Source organism: Nipponia nippon, unplaced genomic scaffold (genome assembly GCF_047370975.1).
Source record: "Nipponia nippon isolate SJK-2023a ecotype South Korea unplaced genomic scaffold, ASM4737097v1 scaffold_17, whole genome shotgun sequence".
In the NCBI taxonomy this organism is placed as follows: Eukaryota; Metazoa; Chordata; class Aves; order Pelecaniformes; family Threskiornithidae; genus Nipponia; species Nipponia nippon.
The window spans coordinates 3,048,072-3,071,210 of NW_028262333.1; the positions used below are offsets into that span (position 1 = coordinate 3,048,072).

General features: G+C 47.8%; 1 protein-coding gene across 3 annotated transcripts in view; it reads left to right on the forward strand.

Moving 5' to 3' along the window:
• Positions 1–23,139, forward strand: part of LOC148056134 (serine protease inhibitor Kazal-type 5-like) — a 44,666-nt gene that overhangs the window by 15,504 nt on the left and 6,023 nt on the right. For all 3 annotated transcript variants that reach the window (XM_087754043.1, XM_087754044.1, XM_087754042.1), the window contains exons 2-12: positions 10,199–10,301; positions 11,086–11,132; positions 13,826–13,851; positions 14,919–15,046; positions 15,561–15,627; positions 17,324–17,451; positions 17,631–17,682; positions 19,986–20,116; positions 20,707–20,788; positions 21,302–21,369; positions 22,231–22,321. In XM_087754043.1, the coding sequence (XP_087610169.1) occupies positions 10,199–10,301; positions 11,086–11,132; positions 13,826–13,851; positions 14,919–15,046; positions 15,561–15,627; positions 17,324–17,451; positions 17,631–17,682; positions 19,986–20,116; positions 20,707–20,788; positions 21,302–21,369; positions 22,231–22,321 (923 nt within the window). The remainder of the gene's footprint in view (positions 1–10,198; positions 10,302–11,085; positions 11,133–13,825; positions 13,852–14,918; positions 15,047–15,560; positions 15,628–17,323; positions 17,452–17,630; positions 17,683–19,985; positions 20,117–20,706; positions 20,789–21,301; positions 21,370–22,230; positions 22,322–23,139) is intronic.

The window sequence follows — 23,139 nt, forward strand, 5'->3', positions numbered from 1 at the left end:
ATTACAACAAAAGTTGCCCAGGTTTCTTAGTAAATATGAGAGACTGATTATTTGTTTGTTATTAATTAAATCTTCAGCCTGAAGATATGCTAATTATCTGATCTCTAGGACAGCATCTTCAAGAGCATGTGGGGAAAAAGCCTAGGGCATATGGATATGGTATTTTTTGTTTTTATTTGATGCCATACCTTGAAAACAAATAATAAATTCCATTTAACGGCTTGCTTTTGAAACCTGGTGATGGGTGTAGCTCTTAGGGTAGGATTTAAGCCAGTCAGCTGCAGCCAGAGGATTGTTTTCAGTTAATTCTTGTTTCACTCAAAGCAGTGATTTTTTTTTTTTAAGCTTTCAGCTTCTGGATTCCTTGGGATGTCTCCCAGGGAAGGTGCAATTCCTTGGAAGAAAAAAAAAAATCCCAGTAAATGTATTACTACATAGCTGGTGGAATCTGCTTTTCTCTGTTATCTCTCACAAACCATGTAACAGCAGTCCAGAGATTCCCAGAGACTCATGGATTTGGGGCAGAAAGCCCCTGGATAAAATTGTCTTGCAAAATGTTCAGACTAGCCTGAAAATTTGCTGGTGACGTGGGATGCTGGTGACGTGGGATGCCCTGGACCGCTCTTCCCCTGCACAGGCCCAGGCACCGTTAAATGGTCACCCCTTGTTTGCAGCCTGACGTTGCCTAGTTGCGGCTTCTGGCCTTTGGATCCTGTTATTCCTCTGCCCGACCGAGGAGCCCATTAGCTGTGACAGGCCAATCAAACATCTCCTAATTGATCTAGTGATGTGGTTACTAGTGACGACAGGCAGATGAACCTGATGACCCAGGAGGTCCTTTCCACTTCTGTGCTCCATGGAGGTAGCGCCGCGTTAATGCCGGAGTGAATCACGGGTGTATCTCTGTCCTACATCTTTGGAAGCAGGCTCCATGGCATCTCCAACAACTCTGATTAACAAGGCAAAGTGTGTTCCCTAAAGTCAGCACACCGGGCAAAACATGGGACCAAACATGTAGGGCAATGAATACAAGAAGAAAATAGCATTTGGATACTGAAAGCATTTGTATGCTGCATCTGACCTGAGCCAGTGATGGATGGACAGAACTTCTGGACAAGCAGTAACTCACACAAGCATGAATGTCTGCAGTGAAGGCAGCTGGATGGTGTGACAGGGCTGCAGAAGGACAGGCAGCAACAGAAACCCAAGTGAACATCTAATAGATTCAAAGGGAGAGAAAGGAAAAGGACTCTGCAAATACAGGAGCTTGCTACAAGCAGAGACTTACTGAAGAGGGCGAATTCCTGAGGCAGCAGCTTGGTCCCTGCTCCCCAGCCCCGGGGCTTCTCTATCACTGGGCTCCCTGTTTCAGTGCTGCAAAGAGGAGGTTTCCTTTCTGGTTCACGCTCTGTGTAAAGTGTGGCCACATTTGTACAGATGTACTCACGGGCAACAGCTGGTGTGTGGCATCCTCAGCTCCACGATCAGCTCCCACAAAAGGTGCAAATGCGGGCTTTATGCAAACTTACTAAATCCTATTCAGAAGGCTCCATTCCTGCAGTGCAAATGTTGGCTTATGGCCTTATTTTCAGCTGGGAAACAAAGAGTGAATACAGTCCCAGCCCTGGAAGGGACCACAGGCTGGGAGATCCCAGCAGTCCACCAGGAAAGATAACTTTGCTCTTGGTCTCGTACCTTTATGGAGAAATGCTTGGAGTATGTTCAGCCAAAACATTGGACATTTTAGGACAAGGTGGACACTGATGGGAGCTGGGCTCCTTTGCTGCATACCACTTATCTGAAGTTTTATTGGTTTTACCCTTCTACCAGGCACTGAGTGGTGACGAAAAGGGCCAGATTGTGATCTAGATGTTCCTAGAAAAAACTGAAATAGCACTGATTTGGGTATTTCCCTGGCCTTGTTTCAGCTCTGGGGTGCTGTTGGTGTCTGCCACATGCCACTCCCACTAGCCAATTTGCTAATCAATCACTGCTGTCATTAGGCATTTGTTAGCTGATCTGCTTCACCACTAGACTGGCAACCCAGCTGCAATGGGATGCTTATTAAGTTGGATATGGGTGCACAGGCTGGTGTGTTGTGTGAAACAGGGTTATTAAATGCAAGTGAAAAGCCACAGGTAGTTAAAGGTAATCAGGTAAACCTCAGGGCTTCCCGTGGTGAGCACATTCCTGTCGCAGGGATAACAGAGCTCGGCGCGTGGATGAGTGCCTATGGAAAAGGCATGGTTTATAACAGTCCTCGGGGGAACAGGTTGGGTTAAATGTGTGCTGAACTCCCATGAAGTGCATGTGCTTGAGAAGCAGGCAAAAGGACTCTGAGGGTGGTTTGCAGTGGCTGAGGGAATGCTTCAGACAGCACCAAACAGGATGAAAGAGCCCAAAAGAGCCACAAACTGTTTGAGAAAGGTTCTTTGATGGCGGGTAAGTGGGAGGCTGGGTAAGTAAAACAAAACAGGGAGTCAACAGCGTAGGTGCAGTCCCTGGTGATGCAGAGAAGGAAGATGGCTCACTCTTCTCTCTCCTCCAGAAGAAAAGCTGACCAAGACTGCTACGGCAATCAGCCACATCTGCTGGAGATGCTGGAAGGTGCCTATAGCTCAGCAGATCACCAGTTGGTGAGTGTTTGGCACTCCTTTGGGCGGCAGGATCCATATCTGTAGGGAAGTCCAGAGACAAGCCATACCCATGGGGGGGGCAGGACCTGGAGCAGGTCTTCCTGGGCATGGTGTGCCCCAGCTCACTGGCCATGTGGACAGATGCTTGATGGGGTGTTTCTTCAGCCTCTGTGCAGTTCAGGGCATGGCCAGAGCAATGTCTTCTCTGCTCAGCATGAGCAGAGTTGCTGGTGTCTCGCCAGAAGGTATTGTGTGGGCAAGTCCTGGTGTCAGACACTAAAGAGGGCTTTGCTGTGGGACACTCATGTCAGGAGTCTCATGTTTGTGTGTAAGGGAAGCCATGTGAGCTGGAATTTGTCATGGTGTCCTAGTACTGTTGCCAGAAAGGGCCTGGCAAACACTCCCACCAGAGCATAGGTATTATTAGTTCAGTAGCAAGTATATTAGCTGAAAATCAGGTCCAAACTTGCAAGGGATTTGATGACTGCAGACTTGCACTCTGGAGTATTTGACCACAGTACAGAGGAGCAGACTCCAGGGTTACACGTTGAATGCCTGCATGAAACTTTGGTTTTGGTGTGTGAGTGGAGACAGCTCAGCAGTGAGGACTGAATGGCGATAGTTTCTTTAAGTGTGTTAGACCTAAAGTGATTCCCCCAAATCCTGATGCATTTCTGGTGATTCCTCTCCCCTCTGAAGCACCAAGGGCTGTGCCGTTAGCTTTGATAAGGCTGAACTATTCCTTTAGCAACCAGAGTGATGCTATTGAAGGTAACGATGCTATTTGACAGCATGCATCCCTTCCCCACAGAAAGGTGTTTAAACCTTTTTACACCTCGCATAAAGAGACAAGTCTCCTCTTCCCCAGGTACTGCCCCATCACCAGCACGTTGGGGAAAGGTTGCACAATGGCTGAAAAGTAATAGTTATGGGTGTCTTGAAGATGTTTCCCAGCTTTCAATTTACAAATAGGGGGTTTTGACCAAGTGCAAATATTATTGTCAGTTGTCTGCTCTCTCCCAAATTTGGGGGATATGGAAGGAGAAACAGAAGACTATGGAAAATCCATAGTTCTCATGCAAACGTATTCTACTTTAAGTTGTAGTTGCTTTTTTTAGTGAAAAGTTGATAGTTTTCTTTGGAAATTATCCGTGTTGGCTTGCAAGCAGCTCTAATTGGAATCCATGGCAGCAGATGCCTCTAGTAATGTCACTGTTGTCTTTCAGAAATGCCTTATTCTCAGTTACCTTCTACAGGGAAAAGAAACTCAGGGTCTGTTTTTCCCATAGGTTCCTCCGGAGGAACGGCTGGTGCCGTGATGGATCGCATGCATGGCTAAAGGCACCTGCCATCAGGCTGGCTGTGGGATAGGGTAGAGATCAGAGTTTCACGGCGCAATTAGCAGAGTGGGGTGTGGTGATACTATAATCTAAGAGCAACCAACACCCACATGGGGCATGTTTTTGGCCTCCTGCGATGGGTACTGGCACTTAGGCCACCACACCCTGTGGCCAGTTCTGACACTATAGAGCCCTTGCTACCAATAAAACATAAATAATAATTTTGCAGAGAGAAAAACACTATGTTCTTGTCCCTTGTTGTTCAGATGATGGGGATGGCTAGTGACGAGGGCTGTTGGGTGACATGGAAGGGCTCAGCCCTCACTGGAGGGCAGGTTATTGGTACCCCTCGTTGGAGTGGCACCTATGGGGTGCCAGCTGGCAGCACAGGATGGGGAAGTGTTACTCAAACAGGTCATTTTATGCTGTGTAACCCTTTGTTCACCGTGCTCATGGGCTCTCCAGGCACTCTTCTTGATGTCCACAGGAAAATAATCTCAGGACAGTTGGTTTTTTTTTCTTCCTATGTTGAAATTCTGCTGTTTCAGCAGCCCGGTGACAGTCATTGTCTTTTATTTCCATGTGTGAGTTGAAGCCAGAGTCAGAAAAAATTCTGCTTTGTTCCCAAACAATGGGGCTGTGTTTTTTTGCATGACGACCCTGGCTTTTCGGCCGGTGTGCCTTGCTTCACTTCTAGCTGTAGCCCATGGCTGGTGCTCAGCAGAGGCTGGAAAATGCCCACAATGAATCCAGGCGGTGATGCAATGCTGCACATGAAGTAAAATTCCTTTCTAACCCTGCAGGCGATCAGTTTACACCCTGAATGATGAGATTTTGATTACCCTTATCTAAGCTACAAATACTGTTAACAGCCGTGAAATCGGCTGGCTCTGGTAAGGGCCATCAAAGCACAGATCTTGGTGGCCTTCTGAGGCTGTGAGTCCTTTGCAGCTCCATGGGATGTCGTGGTGCTTTGCCTTCTGAAATCCTTTTGCTCTGCAGATGTTACTTGCTGAGGTCTTATAGATCAAAACCCAACTCCCGCCTTTTCCAGCCTAATGATTTTTAATGAGCAAATACCACCCTGGAAAGTGTTGACAGTAGGAATGGCAGGCTGCTTCCCCACAGTCAGCAGGGAGAGCTTGATGCTGGATCTCCCTCTGAATGCAGAGAGCGGTTCCAGCATCCTCAACCCCACATGGCATTGGTTATAGTGTGGGGAGCAACTTTGCTCTCCCAGCAAGCACAGTTTCCCAGGGCAGCTTCATTCTTCTGTGGAAAAAAAAAAATTGTTGAGCTGTGGGGAGACTCCTGGATGGACCTTTCCATGGGCCAAGCTGAGGCTGCTGTGTGGAACGAGGCTGGATGGTGTTAGACACTCAGATACATCTCTCCCCTGGATTCCTCTGTCTTATAGTTCACATACAGAAAAAGAGAAGTATGTTTAAAAAAAAGTCCAATTCAGCAATAAGCCAGAGGTGGCCTTCAGCCTGGTGGGAGGGAAGAAGAATTGATAAGTTGATCGGTTTTCAAGGCCAGGAGAGATCAATAGGACCAGTTGGTCTGGTGTGCCACGCAACCCAGACCGTAGATGAGAACAGTGATTCCTGCACTGAGCCTGCCTGAGAGATAGCATTGTTGTTTTGACTTGTGGGAGGATCTCTCACACCACAGGGATGAATTCCAGTATAAGACCAGGGATGAATAGACTGAAATAGGTGTGACCCAGAGGATAATGCAGCCTTCTGCATCTTAATATACCCATCTGTGAAATGCAAATAATAACAGGGGAACCTTGTTAGGGATTCATTAGTCCTTTGAAGATGGCATGTGTTACACGCTATTATTGTGATCTTCCAAAGTTGGCCTCATCCCTGCCTTTTGGACGTACACATCTGGCTGTTGCTCACTTCCTGATTCATTTCCCCCTCCTCCCCGGCACCGTCAAGCTAAGTCAGCAGTGGCAAAGACCTGTCCAGGACAGTCAGCCACATGTCATGGTGGCTCATGGTCTGGGAAGGGTTGCAAAGACGAGGCCCATGCTCTGGTTCAAGCATGGAGCGCTGGGAACTGCTGCCATTGTGTTGCAGATGTGATAAGGAGACCCAGGGCCTTTCTGTGTTGGAGGGTGTACAAATGGCGCGTAAGACAGTTCATAATCCAAGGTGCTTTTTGTGACTTTTAGATCAGAGCTAAAGGGAGGATTTGGGTGGGAAAGGAAACCTGGTGACAGGGAAGGGCGTGACCTATGAGACGCTGGGTCCGGTAGATGCTGGATGTGGGGGAAGTCGTTAGATGCTCTCGGCACACAGAGATTTGCGAAGTAACTGATCCAAATTAAGTTTATCCACATTCTTTCCTTCTGAAGCAATGAGTCCAATTGACACAGGGTTTTTTTGGGTGTGTTTGATTTTTTCAGTGAAGCTTGTTGCCACACTCTGGACATGTTTCTGAAAAGCTTTTTGCTGAGGCTCCATGTACTCTAGGATGCGCAGGATTCGCTGTGCACCTGATTCTCAGAGGTGGATGAACTCAAGAAATTCCTCTCCTGGCCTCTAGCAGCTCACCCTCCTTGGTGAGCCGGCAGAGAGGCAGTAGTGCTCCAGGATGCTGACAGTTAACACGCTCTGCTGCTGCCTTTGCAGTGATGCAGCCAGGTGGCGTGAAGAGCCAGCTGCTGTGCTGGGCTGCATACCCAACGCAACGGTGAACAGCCACGTGAAGGGCTTTTCACTGGGTCAGACTGGTGGAGCAATGCTTTGGGGTCAGGAAGCTTGTCCTGGCTGAAGGGAAGGGACCGCGGTGTAGACCTTGGGTAACTGCAATGACGGTGGGATTTCAGGATGACCAAAACTTGTTTCCCTGGAGATCTGGGCAGCACTCACCTGAGAGCTGCAGCAGCAGTAGGTATGAACAGGGGAGCTTTGAGACATGTGGCCGTTGCAGACTGGAAACTCAAACTCATTTCCATTAGCTTGGGGCTGACTGTCCTGTTGGCTGACCAGCTACTGGGTTTTGGTCACAGAAGCACATGCAAGCAGAAGAGTTTTGTCCAGTGTCATAAATCTTGTTCTTGCATGGGATGTGTGTGCATGGAGTGCTTCCCAAGCTACACTGGGGAGATGGGTGAGACTGGTGGCTCCTCTCGCAGCAGAGTCTAGCCCAGGGTGGGTGCATAACTGGGTGTCTCTGGGCGGCAGGAAGCCATCCCTGGTTGTTGCGAGCAGAGATGAGTCTTTTTCCAAAGCACTAAGGGAAGATGTGCAGAACAGACCCTCTCTGTGGGTGATGCTTATGCAGATGCAGCCCAAAAGGCAGTTAGCTTGCAATTGTGCGTGACAGCACAATAATCTTCCCTTGATGTTTCTTATTTGACAGCTGCAGATGAGCCCAAAGCGAGCTGCGAGGGGCTGCTTGCTCTGAACCTAAAGTGTTAATGCTGAGAGACTGATTAAAAATAGGTGTCTTTGAAGTCCCTGCATTTTGAAATATTTCACTTTGGAGGAGTAGCTCATGAAACACTGCTGAAGTTGAGAGCTCTGGACTCTGCTTTGGCTATGAAGCAAAATACCATCTACCCTGGGTTTCCTTTATTAAATATGCCCAACAGCTATGCCTCTTCTCTTTTAGGATCTCTGGGCTGTGAGGGGGCGTAGTGGTGGGTTGGAGAAGAGAAGTTTCAATGTTTCAGAGAAAATAAGTGTTAAGCAGTGTTGCTGATGGGGTTCCTCAGAGGGGGAAGAGATGATGGGGACGTAAAAAGTGTATCATTTGGGACAGAAAAGGACAACTATGGTGGGAATATAGGCATGTCTGTAGTTTTAAAAATACATGGGATCTAGTTTTCCTACTCATGTTACTGGGTATGAAGCTCACTTCTCGCTGTATGAGATTCAACAAGGTTCAGTGCTGGGTCCTGCACTTGGGTCACAACAACCCCATGCAACACTACAGGCGTGGAGAGGAGTGGCTGGAGAGCTGCCCAGTGGAAAAGGACCTGGGGGTGTTGGTTGACAGCCAGCTGAATATGAGCCAGCAGTGTGCCCAGGTGGCCAAGACCACCAACAGCATCCTGGCTTGTATCAGGACTAGTGTGGCCAGCAGGACCAGGGCAGGGATCGTCCCCCTGTACTGGGCACTGGTGAGGCTGCACCTCGAATCCTGCATTCAGCGCTGGGCCCCTCACCCCAAAAGGCCATGGAGGGGCTGGAGCGTGGCCAGAGCAGGGCAGCGAGGCTGGGGCAGGGGCTGGAGCCCAAGGCTGGGGAGGAGCGGCTGGGGGAGCTGGGGGGGCTCAGCCTGGGGAAGAGGAGGCTGAGGGGAGCCCTCATTGCTCTCTGCAACTGCCTGAAAGGAGGCTGGAGCCAGGGGGGTCGGTCTCTTCTCCCCAGTAACAAGTGATAGGATGAGAGGGAACGGCCTCAAGCTGCGCCAGGGCAGGTTTGGGTTGGATATTAGGCAAAATGTCTTCACTGAAAGTGAAGTTGTCAGGCCCTGGCCCAGGCTGTGCCAGGGCAGGGGCTGAGTCCCCATCCCTGGAGGTATTGAAAAGCTGGGGAGATGTGGTGCTTAGGGACACGGTTTAGTGGTGGCCTTGGCAGTGCTGGGTTAACGGTTGGACTCGATGATCTTAACGGTCTTTTCCAACCTTAATGATTCTATGACTTCCCTGGAAGAAGAGAGCAGGGGATGAGACCTGGTCTCAAAGGCTGCCTGTGCTGGTGTGAACAGGGCACCTGGAGAGATGGCAGAGCACAAACCACGTGAGAGCATATGCTGGGACCCGTGAAGGTTGTGGTGGTGTGAGCTTGGCTGGTGCTTGGGAGGAGGAGTGAGCAGTGCTGGCAGCACAGACGCAGGTATGTGTTGCTTTTCCAGTCCGGTCTAAGGACCCAGCAGTGATGTTGGGTAAAGTCTCCTTTGCCTGCTGAGAGTCATGTTGATGATACTGAAGCTGCAGCAGTGATCGCAGAGATGCGAGTTTTCCAGGGGCGGGGGGAAAAATAGCAAATGATGCTGTGAAAGGCACTGTCCCTGGCAGCAGTGCCAAAGCAGGAGGTGAAACATGGGCTGCAGGTCCTTATCAGGGCTCACTTTGTCTGGCTGTGGTGGCTTTGGAGACCTGACCCGAAACACTGCCTTGCTCTGGGGTGAGAATGGGGCTGCACAGCTCATGCTCTCGAGCATTGAGGGCAACCTCAGAGCTGCTTGGGCTGGAGACTGGTGCTCAAACAGTGAAGAGCTACCAAAGCAGAGATGGTTTAAAAAAGAAAAAAAAAAATCAACAACAAAAAACCCCAACAACAACAAAATAAACACAACCAAAAAAACCAACACCCGAAAAACCCCCAAACAAACCCTGATCCCCCAAAAAACCCCAACCAGTTATACTGCCAAGAAGCTTTCCCTTGCCAAAAACATCCCTAGGTGATGCTAAACGCATTAGAAAGGAAGTGATCCCATCCGCAAAAAGGTGCCATGACACTAAAGGGAAGAAAAACAATCTTCTGAGTGGACAAGGCGTCTCAATTGTTTTTGTATATCTATAGATACGCTCCTGTGCAGGCACACACTCAGTGAAGGAGTGAAATATGGGAGCATTAGACAATTGGAGAATTATCGCAGGGAAGGGATGCTAACAACTATTCTGATCTGAGGAACACGTGGCAGCAATTTATTACAAGGGTTTATACACGAAAACATGTTCATCACTAAATGGGGCGTGAACCATTTGGCTCTTTGTTGGGCTCCCTTCCCATTCTCCTCAGGACCCTGAAGAGCGAAGAGGTGAGTGTCCCCTGTGGCTATGTCCTGCCCACCTTGGTGGCTGTAGTACTTTGTCCCTAGGACTCCTCACAACCTCTTGGGTCTCCACCTGACAAGAGTTTGCCTATGTTTCATGCTATGCTCCTGTTTTCCCCTGTATTTTCCTAGTTGCTCCTCCATGATTATTTTTATCCTGTTTCCTATTTTTTCTAGCAGAATGTGGTGGAAAATGGACCCAGTGAGAGCTGTCCTACCAGGCATAGCATCATTATATGCTGTTTACTTTTCCAAAATTTTAACTGAGACATGTAATATCTTGTAATATCTCTTCTTGCTCTCAGCTGCTTTTCTCAGTGGCATATTGCTCTTCAGCTGTTTGGCATCATTTTTGAATTAAGATTAGCAAGGTGCTGTACTAAACCCATTGCTAAAGCATCAGGATCATCTCTCCTACAGATGTGATCCTGCAATACAAACGTCTATGGAAATTAATGGGCTGTTTGGATTCCAGTGCAGGATTGAGACTTTATTGTGTAAATCCATCAATAAAGGCAATCAGGTGAGTCAGGCAAGGTTTATGTTTAATAAACTCTTGCTGTCATCCCTCATTATTCTACTCAGGTTTCCTTTGTAACTCAAGTACACAGGAGCAAATCCTTCAAACCATATGGCTTTGCAGGGTTGTCCTCATCACCTGACGTCACATTGCATACTGTTGGTGTGTTGTTGTTTTTTCTTTTTAGGAGGTAGTGGTTATCCAGTAGTAATTGGGAGGGAAATCCTTCTCTTTTTTTTTTTTTTTTTTGAGATTTGGTACTGAACATGGTTCTGGGTTTGGTATTGAGGTGTGTTTGGGCCATTCTGACCTTCTCCTAGAGGTTAGTGAGGGTTTGGCTTCTGGACAGGGTGCTGCAGTGGTGGGACGATGGGAGAGAGGTGTGGTGGTCATGGGGCTGGTCTGGGGTCAGGACCTGGGTCTTTCTCTTCTCTCCTCCTCCTTGACTCTGTCTATGCTGCCAGGCTGGGAGCTGCTCTCACCTGGCCAGTCTGACCAGGTCTGGTACCTGCTTTGCTTCCTTCAGGCCCAGGGTGGTCACCCAGCTGTCTTAAATCAGGGGATTGTTTTGCTTCTCTATAGGTATAGAGATTTTGGAGGAAAAGACGACTTTAAAAACAAAACCCATCTAAAAATGCACCTCCCCTCCCCAAACCCTACCACCTCATGACTGATTCGTGGCAAGACCTCAGTAACAAAGAACGTCTTTTGGCTTTGTCCTTCAAATAGATTTCCAGCTCTATCCACTTTTAAACTACCATACTTTCTTTTGCTTTTTCCATTCCAGATCTCTTCCAATCTCTCCCAAGGATTTACTGAGACATGCTATATCAGGTTAGTTGTTTTTCTTTTCCTGTTGGCCTCCCCTCTAATTCCATGCCCAAATATGCAGATAGGAATTATCTCATGATTCAGGGCAACACGCAGCTCTTCAGATCTGCCACGAACCACCTATATGACCTCAGGCAGTTTACTTCTCTGTTCCAAACTCTCCACTGTTAACCTGGACATGATTTTGCTTTGAGTTGAGAAGAAATGTTAGGGATGACCACACACCAAATTAGGACTCTGCTAACTTGGCTTTGGCTCCAGTTGTAAACACTAACAACTACTCTGATCTGAGAAACATGTGGCAGCAATTTATTACAAGGGTTTATACGTGAACTAAGCTGTGTTGGCCTGTCTGGCCAAACACATACGTCACGCAGAAGTATGTTTTCTTCCTTCCTCAGTGGTGCTGACCTGCCTCTGCACAGCCGCAGACTGCTTGCCCGTGCTCGAGCCCCTCATCGTTCTGGTCTGCTTGACTTTCCCGTTCATCCCCCTGTTTCAAACCTTGCAAATGGCTTTTCTCTCCAAATTCTCCTCTTTTCACAAGAGAACAAGGCACACAGCTTCTTCCTGTGTAGATCACATTCCAAAACTTTGATGTCATCTTTATTTTTCTTGCTCGAGTCTCCTGTGAAACCCTGCACAGGGTGATAAACTTCATTCCCCTCCACCTTCTTTGGGAGAGATGTGAGCGAGGCTACTTTGCTGGACCCTTTAGCATCCATAATAATACACCTCTGAGCACTGATCTGCTTGAAGAGCAGTATCTGTATGGTCTGCCAGGTCCCACCTGAGCTGAGAAAAGGTTTTTCACTAATAATACTGCAACTTCTTCTGAGGACAACAGGGAGGGACAGGGAAGGGATGAGGATTTGGCAGTATGGCTTTCTCATTAGCACAGCTGCTACGTGAACTGCAGCAGCAAACTCAGAGTTTAACAAGGCTTCAAGCCTGATGTTTTTCAACCTTGCCTGAATGCTTACTATTTAGGTTCATGGTGGGGTGCTTTAATAAAAGCAGACTGACTTCCAGAGGTCTTGAGTGACCTGGCCCTCCTGTTGGCCCCAGCAGAGGCAAGTTATTGAAATAAAACCCTTTCAGCTATTTTGAGAGATGAAGGGTGTTAGGGGTGTGCTGACTGGGGTGCCTCTGTCTTATGAACAACCCTGAAGATGGCAAGAATTCGTCTGGCTGTGTGGGGAAACTGAAATGATCTATTTATGATTTTCTTACCTTAACAAAATGTAGGGAGTGACTCAAATATGTCCTATCCTTATGGAAATTAATTGTGTTAATGAGATCATTAGCACTTAAAGCTACTGTCATCAAACTGGTTTTTGCAGCTAATGATGGTTGTTGGGAAGATTACGTCATAACGAAGGCGGAGAATATGGTCATCTATATATACGTGATCTGACCTGAGCCCTTTCTTTGGGTTTCATTGAGCAATGCACTAATAGAGTCAACATAGGCAAACAGCTGCCACCCTCACCATGAAAACAGAAGGTGCCTCGGTGGTCCTTGCTTTGGCATTTTTCTGCTTCTTCTCAGGTTAGTAACTTCTGTTCTCTGTGCTGAAATCTGGGATTGGCACAGGACACAGCCTGGGAGCTCCTGTAAAGACAGGATGGAGGATTAGAGAGCCTTATTCTTTAAAAAGCATAGTGGCATAACCAGAAGACCATCATTTTTTACTGTACTACTTGTATTGATTTGATATAACACATTCTTGATAATGGCTTTTTTCTTGCGTGTGAAAATGATGAAGTTCTAGTGATAGGTGGAAGTATCTATTTTTAGTAGAATTAACAGTTTAAGAATGAACAAAAAAACCCCAAACCCCAGTTGCCTAAGTGGAAGGATACGAATTTCTAACGAGGCTGAATTTTTGCATAAGAAGCTTGAATTTGAACAAAAGTGTAATACAACTTTTGGTCAATTTAGAAAAATGGGAATTTCTTGTCAACACCTTACTAAGGAGTGCATTTTCATATGGCTACAATAGAGCAGCTTCAGCAGGAGTTTAGGCTTGATGCAATGGTCTTTCACTTTACTGCCTATTTGCACTGAAAATGAGCTAATGGAGGATTTCTTGATGGTTCCCTGTGATGTCACAAATGATGCAAGAGAAAAGGATGAAATGTATTATACCTGCTCTAGTCTTTTAGTAGAAAGAACCAGATATCAACTAATCACCTGCTGACTCATTATTAATTTGGTAATTTATGTGAAGTACTGCAAATGGAATGGGCGTTGAAAAGGAATTTGAAGGTTTGGACAAACAACAATGCTATGGCCTAGCTCTGGTATCCCAATTTTAAGTGAAGATGAAGAAAGCCAAAAATATTTGATATAACTACCAAGGCAGTTGGGTAGGATAATAGAGAAACAATTGTTGAACCATCCTTGAAACTTTGATTTTAAAACTGAGAAAAGTAACACAGTAAAGGAGGGCACAAAGACACAAAAAATGGATGTGCTTTTTGCATTTGAATGACAAGTGCAATGTTCCAGAAAGTCTCTAATGCCCAGTCCTTTCTATCAGTGTACTATAATGCATTGGATTAGCTTTTATCTAGAGGTATTTGGGTGGATTAGGAAACTGCATCAAGTACTTTAATTAAATGCTTTTGATTTAAAATTTCCCTTCAAAGACTTGGTGTGGTTTCATTGTTGTGTTTTTTTTTCTGTCGCAGATGTTGCCAGCCAAGCTTCGATTAAGGCGAGTCCGACCTTTTCTATTCTAATTCTCCTTTTGTTTTGCCAACTACACTGCTTAATGCGTGCTCTGAGCAAAGTCATTTAGACGGACTATACTTAGATATCATAATGCTTTTTCAGCAGTGGAAAAAGCAGTGAATTACTCCATGTTTAGAGACAATACTTTTATAGTACAGCAATGGCTCTAGCTGACAGTGTACATTTAGTGCACTATGGTGAGCACATATCCGAACAGCTCTGGGCTGGAAATCTCATGAGATGAAGTTAGAAATGGCATAAATTGTATTTCTAATGATATTTCAGAACCTTGCTTCTGATCCAGCAGAAACCCCTGCTTCTGCTAATTCCCGAGTTTGATAATTAAAAGAATTAAGGCAAGTCCTTTGAGTCTCAAAATTATTTGATTCAATGACTGAGAAGTCAGCTCTATTCATGTTTTAATCAAACAAGCTTGCCTCTCCTTAGTAAAGACTCTTTTGGAAAATATAGTAGCCAGAAATAACTAAATGGTTCATTGATTCTCCCTAGTCTGCATTTCAGTTACCCAGCAGAAGAGGCAATTGGTTGATGTGGCATTTCACAATATTACCGCTCTGCTTCCTAAGAGGATTGTGCTTTTCTGTGCTTCAGTCTTGCACCTGAATTGCTCTTCAGTCGCTCTGGTTGATTCATTACTCTTGCATCCCACTGGCACTTCTAGGGCTATATTTTCTGCTCTTGACTAACTTTATATTATAAAGTCCTCCCCTGCAGTGGGTAGCAATTTGCAGCTGTATGCAAATTAAATATGTATTCCTTTTCCCATGAATAAAGGCCTTTGCAATGGGTTTTGAACTTTCTTTTTGTCCTTTCTGCCTCGGGAACCATGAGCGGGGCTCTGGGTGCAGCCTGTAGCGTGGGGCGAGGGATGGGGATGAAGAGCACGGGTAGCCCCAGGCCTGGTGTGAACAGACTATTGCTCTTGAGAGCACATAGCCCACCCAAAAAACTTAAATGTGAATGAACTGTTCTTAGGATCTCAATGGCCTCTGAGGGAGCCTCCACTGACTGTCGTCCTCTGCTTTTCAGAATGAGTGCACGAAAATTTGGTCACTTCTGCGCAGCGGGAAGTTTTCCTGTCCCACCACCAAGGAGCCCGTCGGCAGCCTGGATGGCAAAGCAGACCTCAACAAGTGCCTGATGTGCCAAAGGCTGCTGTGAGTATCGGCCACCCACCGCCTCGTGCGGCTGTCCTGCCCATGCACAGCATGTCTTCTGTAGTGACGAGCCTGCTCTCGGGAGGCTCTGTCTTACTCTGGTGTAAAATTGTAGTCCTGGGGCAGACTGACCAGTCTGTAGCTCTTCAGCGTACCTGTGAACCCAGTAGTGCTCTCCAGCTCATCACACGGTGGGGACACACCATGGGGTGTGAGGAGCAAATCCAGGGTGAAAGCACGTGGATTTAGTTTTGTGTTTCCATAGATGGTGTTTAATAGGATGGAAACACTTGGATGTTAGGCAGAGAGAAAGGATGGCAAAATGCCCCCAGTGCAGAGATGCTAAATACCCCGGCCATGTCTCACTGAGCCGGAGCCCCAGTGCTGGTCTGTCCCGCTGCCTTGTGCAACAGGCAGGTGGGGTTGGCAGGACTGGCCTTTAATCACTAGCTATTTTGGTTTTACGTCCGAGGACTGCATGCTGCTCTGTCACTCATGCCTCCCTCTCTTGCAGGGAAAGAGACTCAAAAAACAAAGGGAGTGGTGGAGAGGTGAACAGGAATGCGAACTCCTCAGAAGAGGTGAGGTGAAACATCGCTACCGAAGCCAGTTTTATCGGCGTGCCGGGAGCAGGATGATGCGGTGGCATTGCGTCTTCTGCCTCTGACCCACTCGCCGAGTGTGTTTCCTTGTCTGTGGCGTGGGAAATGCCAGCTTGGCCGCTGTGGAAGGGCCTGGCGATGTGTCTGCAATGGGAGCAGGGCAAACATGCTCTGCCTTGGCAAGAGGGTCCGAAGGGGTGTGGAGCTCTGTGCCATCTATGAGTGTAAAAGAAACCAAAACTCCTCGTGGCTCCTCCCAGGCCATCTAGTCCCTATCGGGCAATTACTGACATGGCATGTATGGTCTGTGCCTGACCCAGACTATAGGCTAAGGAGGATACCTGCCCGTTTATAAGGCACACCATTGGCATCTGACAAATAATTAATAGCAATGATGGTGTGTGTGAGCTGTGACTAGGGCAGGGTGTGGGAGCAGGCTGGCTGTAATTGTCCCTTGTTTATCTTGTTGATGCACCTGGCTGGTTTCTTTTACCTGTAGCTGTTTTTCTAGATAGCAGGTCTTTATGTGGAGGGACTTGTCTTTTTGAGCCTTGGGTTTTTATTCTAGATTGGAGTGAATTGGTTTCCATCAGATAGTGTTGGTTGCAGTGATTTATATATATATATATATTTTTTTTTTTTTTTACATTTGGTTAAGCAGGGTAGCTTTCTAGCTCTTGTGTGTCTGGGCAATTTAAAAGCTTTGTAAAGCATAGATGTCCTAAGGGAGATCTCTTTTAAACACCTGACTCGACAAAGTGTGGTCCTGAAGGCAGGAGGACAGTTTTACAGTGTCAGGAAGAGACCTACACTGAATTTCTTTGTTCAACCACAGATTTTCTGTCTGGCTTTTGGCAAGTAATTTTCTGGGCTTGACTTTCCCATCTGCAGAGCTGGGATGAGTTATCAAACCATCTCCTTTACACAGTGTGTGTGTGTGGGAAAAATGCAGATCACATAGCAGATAACCTTAAAAGTGCTGTGTAAAGGATCCTAAAGGCTTCACATGTAGCATATGTTTCTTATGCTACAAACCTGCTAGTGTGTCCCAAAAGTCAGAGGAAAGCTGTTCAGAGGAAATTAAAGCCCAGACTGAAATGCTTAAGCAGGTTTTGCTACAAAAGCCTTTTGTGAAAGAGTGCTTTGCTTCAATTAATGCATAATGTCATGTTAAATGGAAGGTAAAAATGCCCACCTCTTACTCTAGCATATGTGGAAAGGAGGTGCACAAGGATATTTTTTTAATGCCTGCAGCTTCATCTTTTTGCTGTGCATGGATTTTAAAATTCTTGGTAGCGTGTTCACTCAGAGATGGGAAAACTGACTTCCTCATGCAAAATTCACTAAGAAATTGTCTCTTTTATACTTAAAGCAGAATCTAGGTCCTTTGGGTGGGCTCCTGCATGTTTTATCTATTGGAAATAGGAATAAAACTACCCTGGATGCAAAAGACAAATATGCTCATCTAAGCATACAGATTTATTTGTTCTATGTTGCAAGCTATAGCTTAAGAGAACACATCAGGCAAACTGTGGTTTTCCACTGAGTTACGCCTCAAGGAAACAAAAGAGTGTTTGAAATGTAACTCGTTGGGTGGATAATTCTTTGTGGATTTGTGGGAGATGCATGTCCGTCAGCATATCTGTGCCAACCCATGTTTTTGGCGCTTCCACAGGATGAATGCCGAGAGTTTCGGGATCTCTTCAAGAATGGGAAACTTACCTGCACCAGAGAAAATGACCCTGTCCGGGATTCCTCTGGGAAACAGCACAGCAATAAGTGCATCATGTGTGCAGAGAAGTTGTGAGTAGAGGGAAAAAAAACAGGTTTTCCTGTTAGATTGAGAAAGCAGCTGCTGGAGCGACGTGGCGGCTGATGGCAGTGGATGGGATCACTTGCCCCTCCTGCAGCCGGTGGTAGGGAAAACCTCTCGCTCCTCGGAGCACTGTGGTATTCACTTTCTCATCTTGCTTCTCTTACAGCAAAAGGGAGAATGAGTGGAAGTTATCTAAGAACAGACAAGGAAAAGATAAGGTGAGATTAAAGTATTAGGCAGGTCAATATAAAACTTTATTGGATTTTCACCCAAGATAGAGAAAAGGCAATGTTATTCTATTCAGTTGCTCTGTCTCTACTGATTTAATGTTGAGATCCACTTTCCTTTCCCTCCTTATTTCTTGTTCATGTTCTTGAATCCCCCAAGTGAACAACCTGCCTGAATGTTATGGTCTATCCCACTGACCTGTGGATCTAGGGACAGGCAAATCCCTTCAGGATAAGAAACCAGCTGTGCTGTCCTGAAATGTGGCTCAGGGGTGGAAAAGCCAGTGATGCTGAGGGTGCTAATTAAGTTAAAGTGAAAAATCTGGGTGAAAAGCTCTGAAAAGTTCAAGAGATCATTATATTCTGGGAGGAGAGCTCAGCCTTGCACTATCTCCGTGGGCCTGTGGCTCAGTTTTAGCTTTTCTTGTTGGAAATTTTGTTCTCACAGTGCTGCCATTCGCCACCTTTGCCCTGCCACCGTGCAGCCACCGTGCCCCTGTGCACTCGTGCTTTCCTGGCCAAAGCAGTTCTGTAAGGGGGGGGAAGGTCCCTTTCCAGCACTTAACTTTTGATTTGTGCCATGGCGGGGACTGGTGCGGTCCCCTTAAGCTCTAGTCTTGGGGATAATCCTGTTTCAGTGCTTTGGCACAAAAAAATGGAAGCATGAGTGAAATTTGCTGAAGGCAAAACTGGGAGGCAGTATCAGCAGAGGAGGATCGGCAGATCACTCAGGACTAATTGGATAGTGCTGAGGCCTGGAGTAATAGAAAAAAGATAAAATGTAATAACAGTGCAAGATCAGACAGTCAGTGATTAACAAGAATTCCTGCTTGTCAGTTAGAAGTGACAAAGGATAAGAAAGCCCTGCATTTATTAGTGGGTCAGGGATGCGACAGGCCATGAAAAAGGCAAATGCAAGTCTTAGATGTACTCAGCGAGGTTTTTGCAGCAGAGGTCGGGAAGTTAACAGAGCTCCAGAAATGCTGGTTCAAAGGGAGACCGTTTGAGAGAGGCTATTAGGGGAAAGCAGATCTGTCTCAAAAGCGGAGGATCAGGGTGCTGAGCTGGGCTGGTCCCAGGGAACGAGGCACAGAGGGGCTGGGAGAGCTTTCCTGGGCTTGTTGAGGAGGGAAAGCATCGCCTGAACTGCACAGGGGTGTGAGCACACGCTGGTGATGGGGAGAAGCAGTGAGGCTCTTGGGCAGCCCCTCTGAAGTGGGGCAAGACATTTATTTCTGATGGGACCAATGCAACGTGGCTGCTGGCCACAGCAGGTTCGGTCTTGTCCTGTGCTGGATCATCTCTCTCCTACCCATGGCTAGTTTGGCTCTAGGGAAATGTGGGGGTTTGTACCCTGAGTGTTTTGCCAGCGTTAGTCCGGTAGCAAAGCTGAGGTGCCCCAGGTGGGGTGCAGGACACAATGCTGGGGCAATCCTGCCCTGGCAGACAGGACAAGGTGCTGGAAACTTCTGAGCAAAGCAAAGGATGAGGTCAGTGGCCTGCTAAGGACGTAAACGCAAGCTAGCCAGAACTCTTCTATGCACAAAATGGGCAGACAATTGCATGTGTTAAAACCAATTTGTAAAAAAAATAGAGTAAGTGGATCCAGTTACTTGTCCAAACTTGCTGTTTGGAATCAGCTGTTGCAGTGTCTGAAATAGCTGAAATCAGGGAGATTGAATGTTTACATCCATGTTACATAACGGGAAAATCAACATGGTTTCTGTACGGCGATTTTGAACAGGGAACAAATTAATCATCCACTCTCCAAACAACCTTCCACTGCTTATGGACTATTAAGTATGGTTGCATTGTGCTTTTATGTTTTTAACTGCTGCTTCTTGATTGACACGTCCCAAAGCATGGTTGGTTTCGGGGGTACTACTTGCCTTGTAAATGAAATTATTATCTGAGCTACCATCTGGGAAAAGGCTGTAGCTGTGTATTAAAGATGTTGGGAGAAGTGGGAGGGACTTCATTACTGTATCGGTCATGTCACTGGCATGCTTTGGATAGCCTAACAAGGAGAATAATAATTAGTCAGACCATGCTAGAAAACTCCCAACACGTGCTGTGCAGGCAGACGGACCCATAATTTTTCTGACTCACCCCTCTGTTTATATACTAAGTGGCTGGTACTGCACACCCCAAGAGAATCTTGCCCACGCCCAGGCTCTCCTGGGATGCTTTTGTGATGGTTCGATGCTTTCCTGACAGGAAACCCCAAGTTTCTAAGAATCGGATCAATAAGGCGAGGAGGACAGGGTGCCCTAACCGCTGCCCTCCTTCTGCAGGATGACTGCAGTGAGTATCGCTCCCAGTTTGAAGCTGGTGGACGACTGTCCTGCACGAGGGAGAATGACCCTGTTCGGGATTCTTCTGGCAAGCAGCACATCAACAAATGTCTCATGTGCGCTGAGAAGCTGTAAGTACAGGTTCCTCTGAGCAACAACAGCAAAGAGGGAAACCTCCCACTGCAAAATGGCAGCTTCTGCCTGTGGAGCTGCATCTGGGCGATGACTGGGAGAGAGTCCTGAATCCCAGTGGCCCTCCAAGAGATGCTGCAGCAGTAGGGCTCTGGCCATTGCCCCTCTTCCCACTTCCCTTTCAGCGTGAGGGGCCCAGGGGCAGGTGAGAAGCAGCGTGGAGTAGAGGAGAAGCAAGGCTGATAGAGAGCAGCCCCTTTCCCAGAGGACTGTCGGGTGCAGGCAGCTCCTGAGGAGTTTCCCACGTGTGTACTTTGCCTTCCAGTTGCTCTCTACTCCCATAGAGCATATGCAGAAGCAGCCCTGATATGAAAGCACCCACCTGGATCCAGGATGTAGCGTACAGGGGGAATGGTGAGGAGAAGGGAGAGGCTTAGGGGTGGGAATTAGGAACAGGACCACCAGGAACAGGTACTGTGGATGGGGAGGTGGCACCTAATGGCAAGATGCTGGCTTACAGGGCACCCTGGGTCCCTGTGGTACTTGCACTGCCATAGCACTCCCTTTTCCTCCTCTTCCCTTCTTCCAGCAAAAAGGAAGCCCAAAGAGGAGGTCAGTCTGGTGGAACCGCCCAGCGCAACAAACCACTCACTTCAAAGAGTACAAACCAGGTGGGACGGAGCTTGGAGCCTGCCCTGAGCTCAGAGAAAGGGGCTAGTGAGAGTCTGCGGGATCCTGATGGCCAGGGACTATCTGTGGTCAGCCTGCGGTGACCATAGTGCTTGGGATGTTGGAGCCAGCTAACGATGGGGGAAAAGCAGGTTGTATGGCAAAGCCTTGCTCATTTGTGGGATGGACCTGTGTGTAAGCATACAAAGTGGGCGCGTTTGGACCTGGCAGAACAGCTCCTCTTGCTTTCCTGATGATGTGATGCTCTATGTGAGATAAAGGGCAGGTTCAGACTCCCCACGACCCTGTCAGCCCTCAGATGACAACATTTGGTGGGTATTAAAGCCTGTATAGAGCAAGCATCAAACCTGCTTCTCCAGTAACAGCCCTGCACCTCCCTGGGTCTGGGAGGAGGAGGAGGGAGGACAGGAGCTTCTTTAGCTTTGCTTCTTCTCTAGTTGTATTAAAGTTGTTTCTGTGCTTGGTTGTTGAACATGATCCTGCCCCTTTTGCAGAAGAACTGTGGTGGTTCAGGGTCACAGCAGGGTGTGAATGAGAGACGTCCCCCCTCGTCGAACAGAGGGTGAGTACAGCAGCACCTGGGATGGCAGCCTGTTCCCCCTGCCACCAGGTTCTGCCCCCTTCTACCAACATGTCTTTTCCTAGGGGTGGTTAGGAGGTTAACTGGAGCAGGAATGGTTCAGTAGCACGCAAGTGGCACTGTCTAGGATGGAGAATTGAACACTGCAGTTCTTGGTGCTTGGTACAGTGCTTCTCCCCGCTGGCTAAGCTGGTGATGGGGAAGAGAAGCACAGAGTGGGGCATGTTTCTCATGCAACCTTTGTTCCTTTTGTCCTTGACTTTCCTGTGCACGAAGCACCAGTGATTGCTGTGTTCAAAATCCCTCTCAGGACACCTTTGCCCAGCAAACCTCATCTCCTGGCAGGGCACATGTCTACTGCCTGGCCCTGGCTCATCCTCACCCGCTGGCTCGGAGGCAGTGCCTGGCGCACCGGGTGCTTTCTGGGCACTGGTCGGGCACTCCTGTGTGTTTTATAGCTCCTGGACTGAGCAGGACTCAGTTGCTGCTTTTTCAGAGCCTTTGCTGGGAGCTCTGAGTTTTCTTGCTTTTGGCTGGTGTGGCCCCTTCATCTCTGCCCCCACCAAGCAATGCCAGTGGGCAGACAGACTTGCAGAGCCCTGGGGTGGTAACGCACTTGGGCTGTGCACAGGGCAAGGTTTGTCCTGCTGTTGGCTGCCTCCCTGTTAGCCTGTGGCTGGGGGGCTTCTCGCCCTCTCCTCTCCTGGTGGGTGGGTGCTGCCATAGTGCAAGCAGCTCCCCAAGGGCCATGGGGGTCTGTGGGGAGGGTGGGTTTGCACTGCATTCCCCCCATTCTGGAGGGGAGGTGTGATGAGCTGGTGCTCTGCTCTCTCTCCCTGCCAGCCCGCAAGGAAACGTGGCTCAGAACGGTAGGAACCGCAACCCAGCACCTGGATACAAGGCGCAGAGCAGAGACACCGACACCTACCAGCTGGTAAACCCACCTTTTGCGCCTCGGATGGCAGCTGCATGGGCAGAAACAGGGACCTGTCCTGTGGGCTGCTCCTCCACTGGTGCTGAGCCCCTGCAGGCTCCTTTCCCAGCAGCTGCTCCTGTTCCTGCTGTGACCCTAAAGCTTCTCACCTGGCCCCATGCCCTTGGGGGGTTTGAATGAGTGAAAGCATCTGTACCTTGATACCCCTGTATCCCCTGGGACTGAAGCAGAGGGAAGAGGAGCAGGGCTGGAGGTACCCATATGGGACCCTCCTGAGCCAGTTTTGCTTCTGAGGTTGGCTCCTTATGGAAGTACATCAGCTATGAGGGTGCTGGCCTGGAGCTCAGGCTGGGTGCCTGCCCCATATGTAGCCCAAGTGGGGGGAGGAGTGCCACCTCCAACAAGTTGAGAAGGTGCTGAGTCAAAAGCCATGGCTGGAGCAGGGTGATGGAGGTAACGAAGGGATGAGGACAAGGTCGGCAGGCGGAGGGAGTGCTAAAGGGGGAAATACTGAGTGATAGATGATGCCTGTGTATGGAATAAGGTGGGAGGAAGACGGTGTCTGCTCTCCCTCATTTCCATAAAAAGAAAATGCAATAGTTTCAACAAAGCTAAAAGTGGAAAATATGAAACTAATAAAAGAAAAGAAGTTACCATAAAAAGGGTGACTAAACTGTGGATCTCACTGTCACAGGGTGTTGACAAGAGCTAGGATGGTTAAAAAAAATGACCTGATGTTTTAATCCCTCCATCACTTGCATACAGCAATTTAAATAACATTTTGGAAGGGATAGGCAATGTGTTTCTGTGTGGCTGGA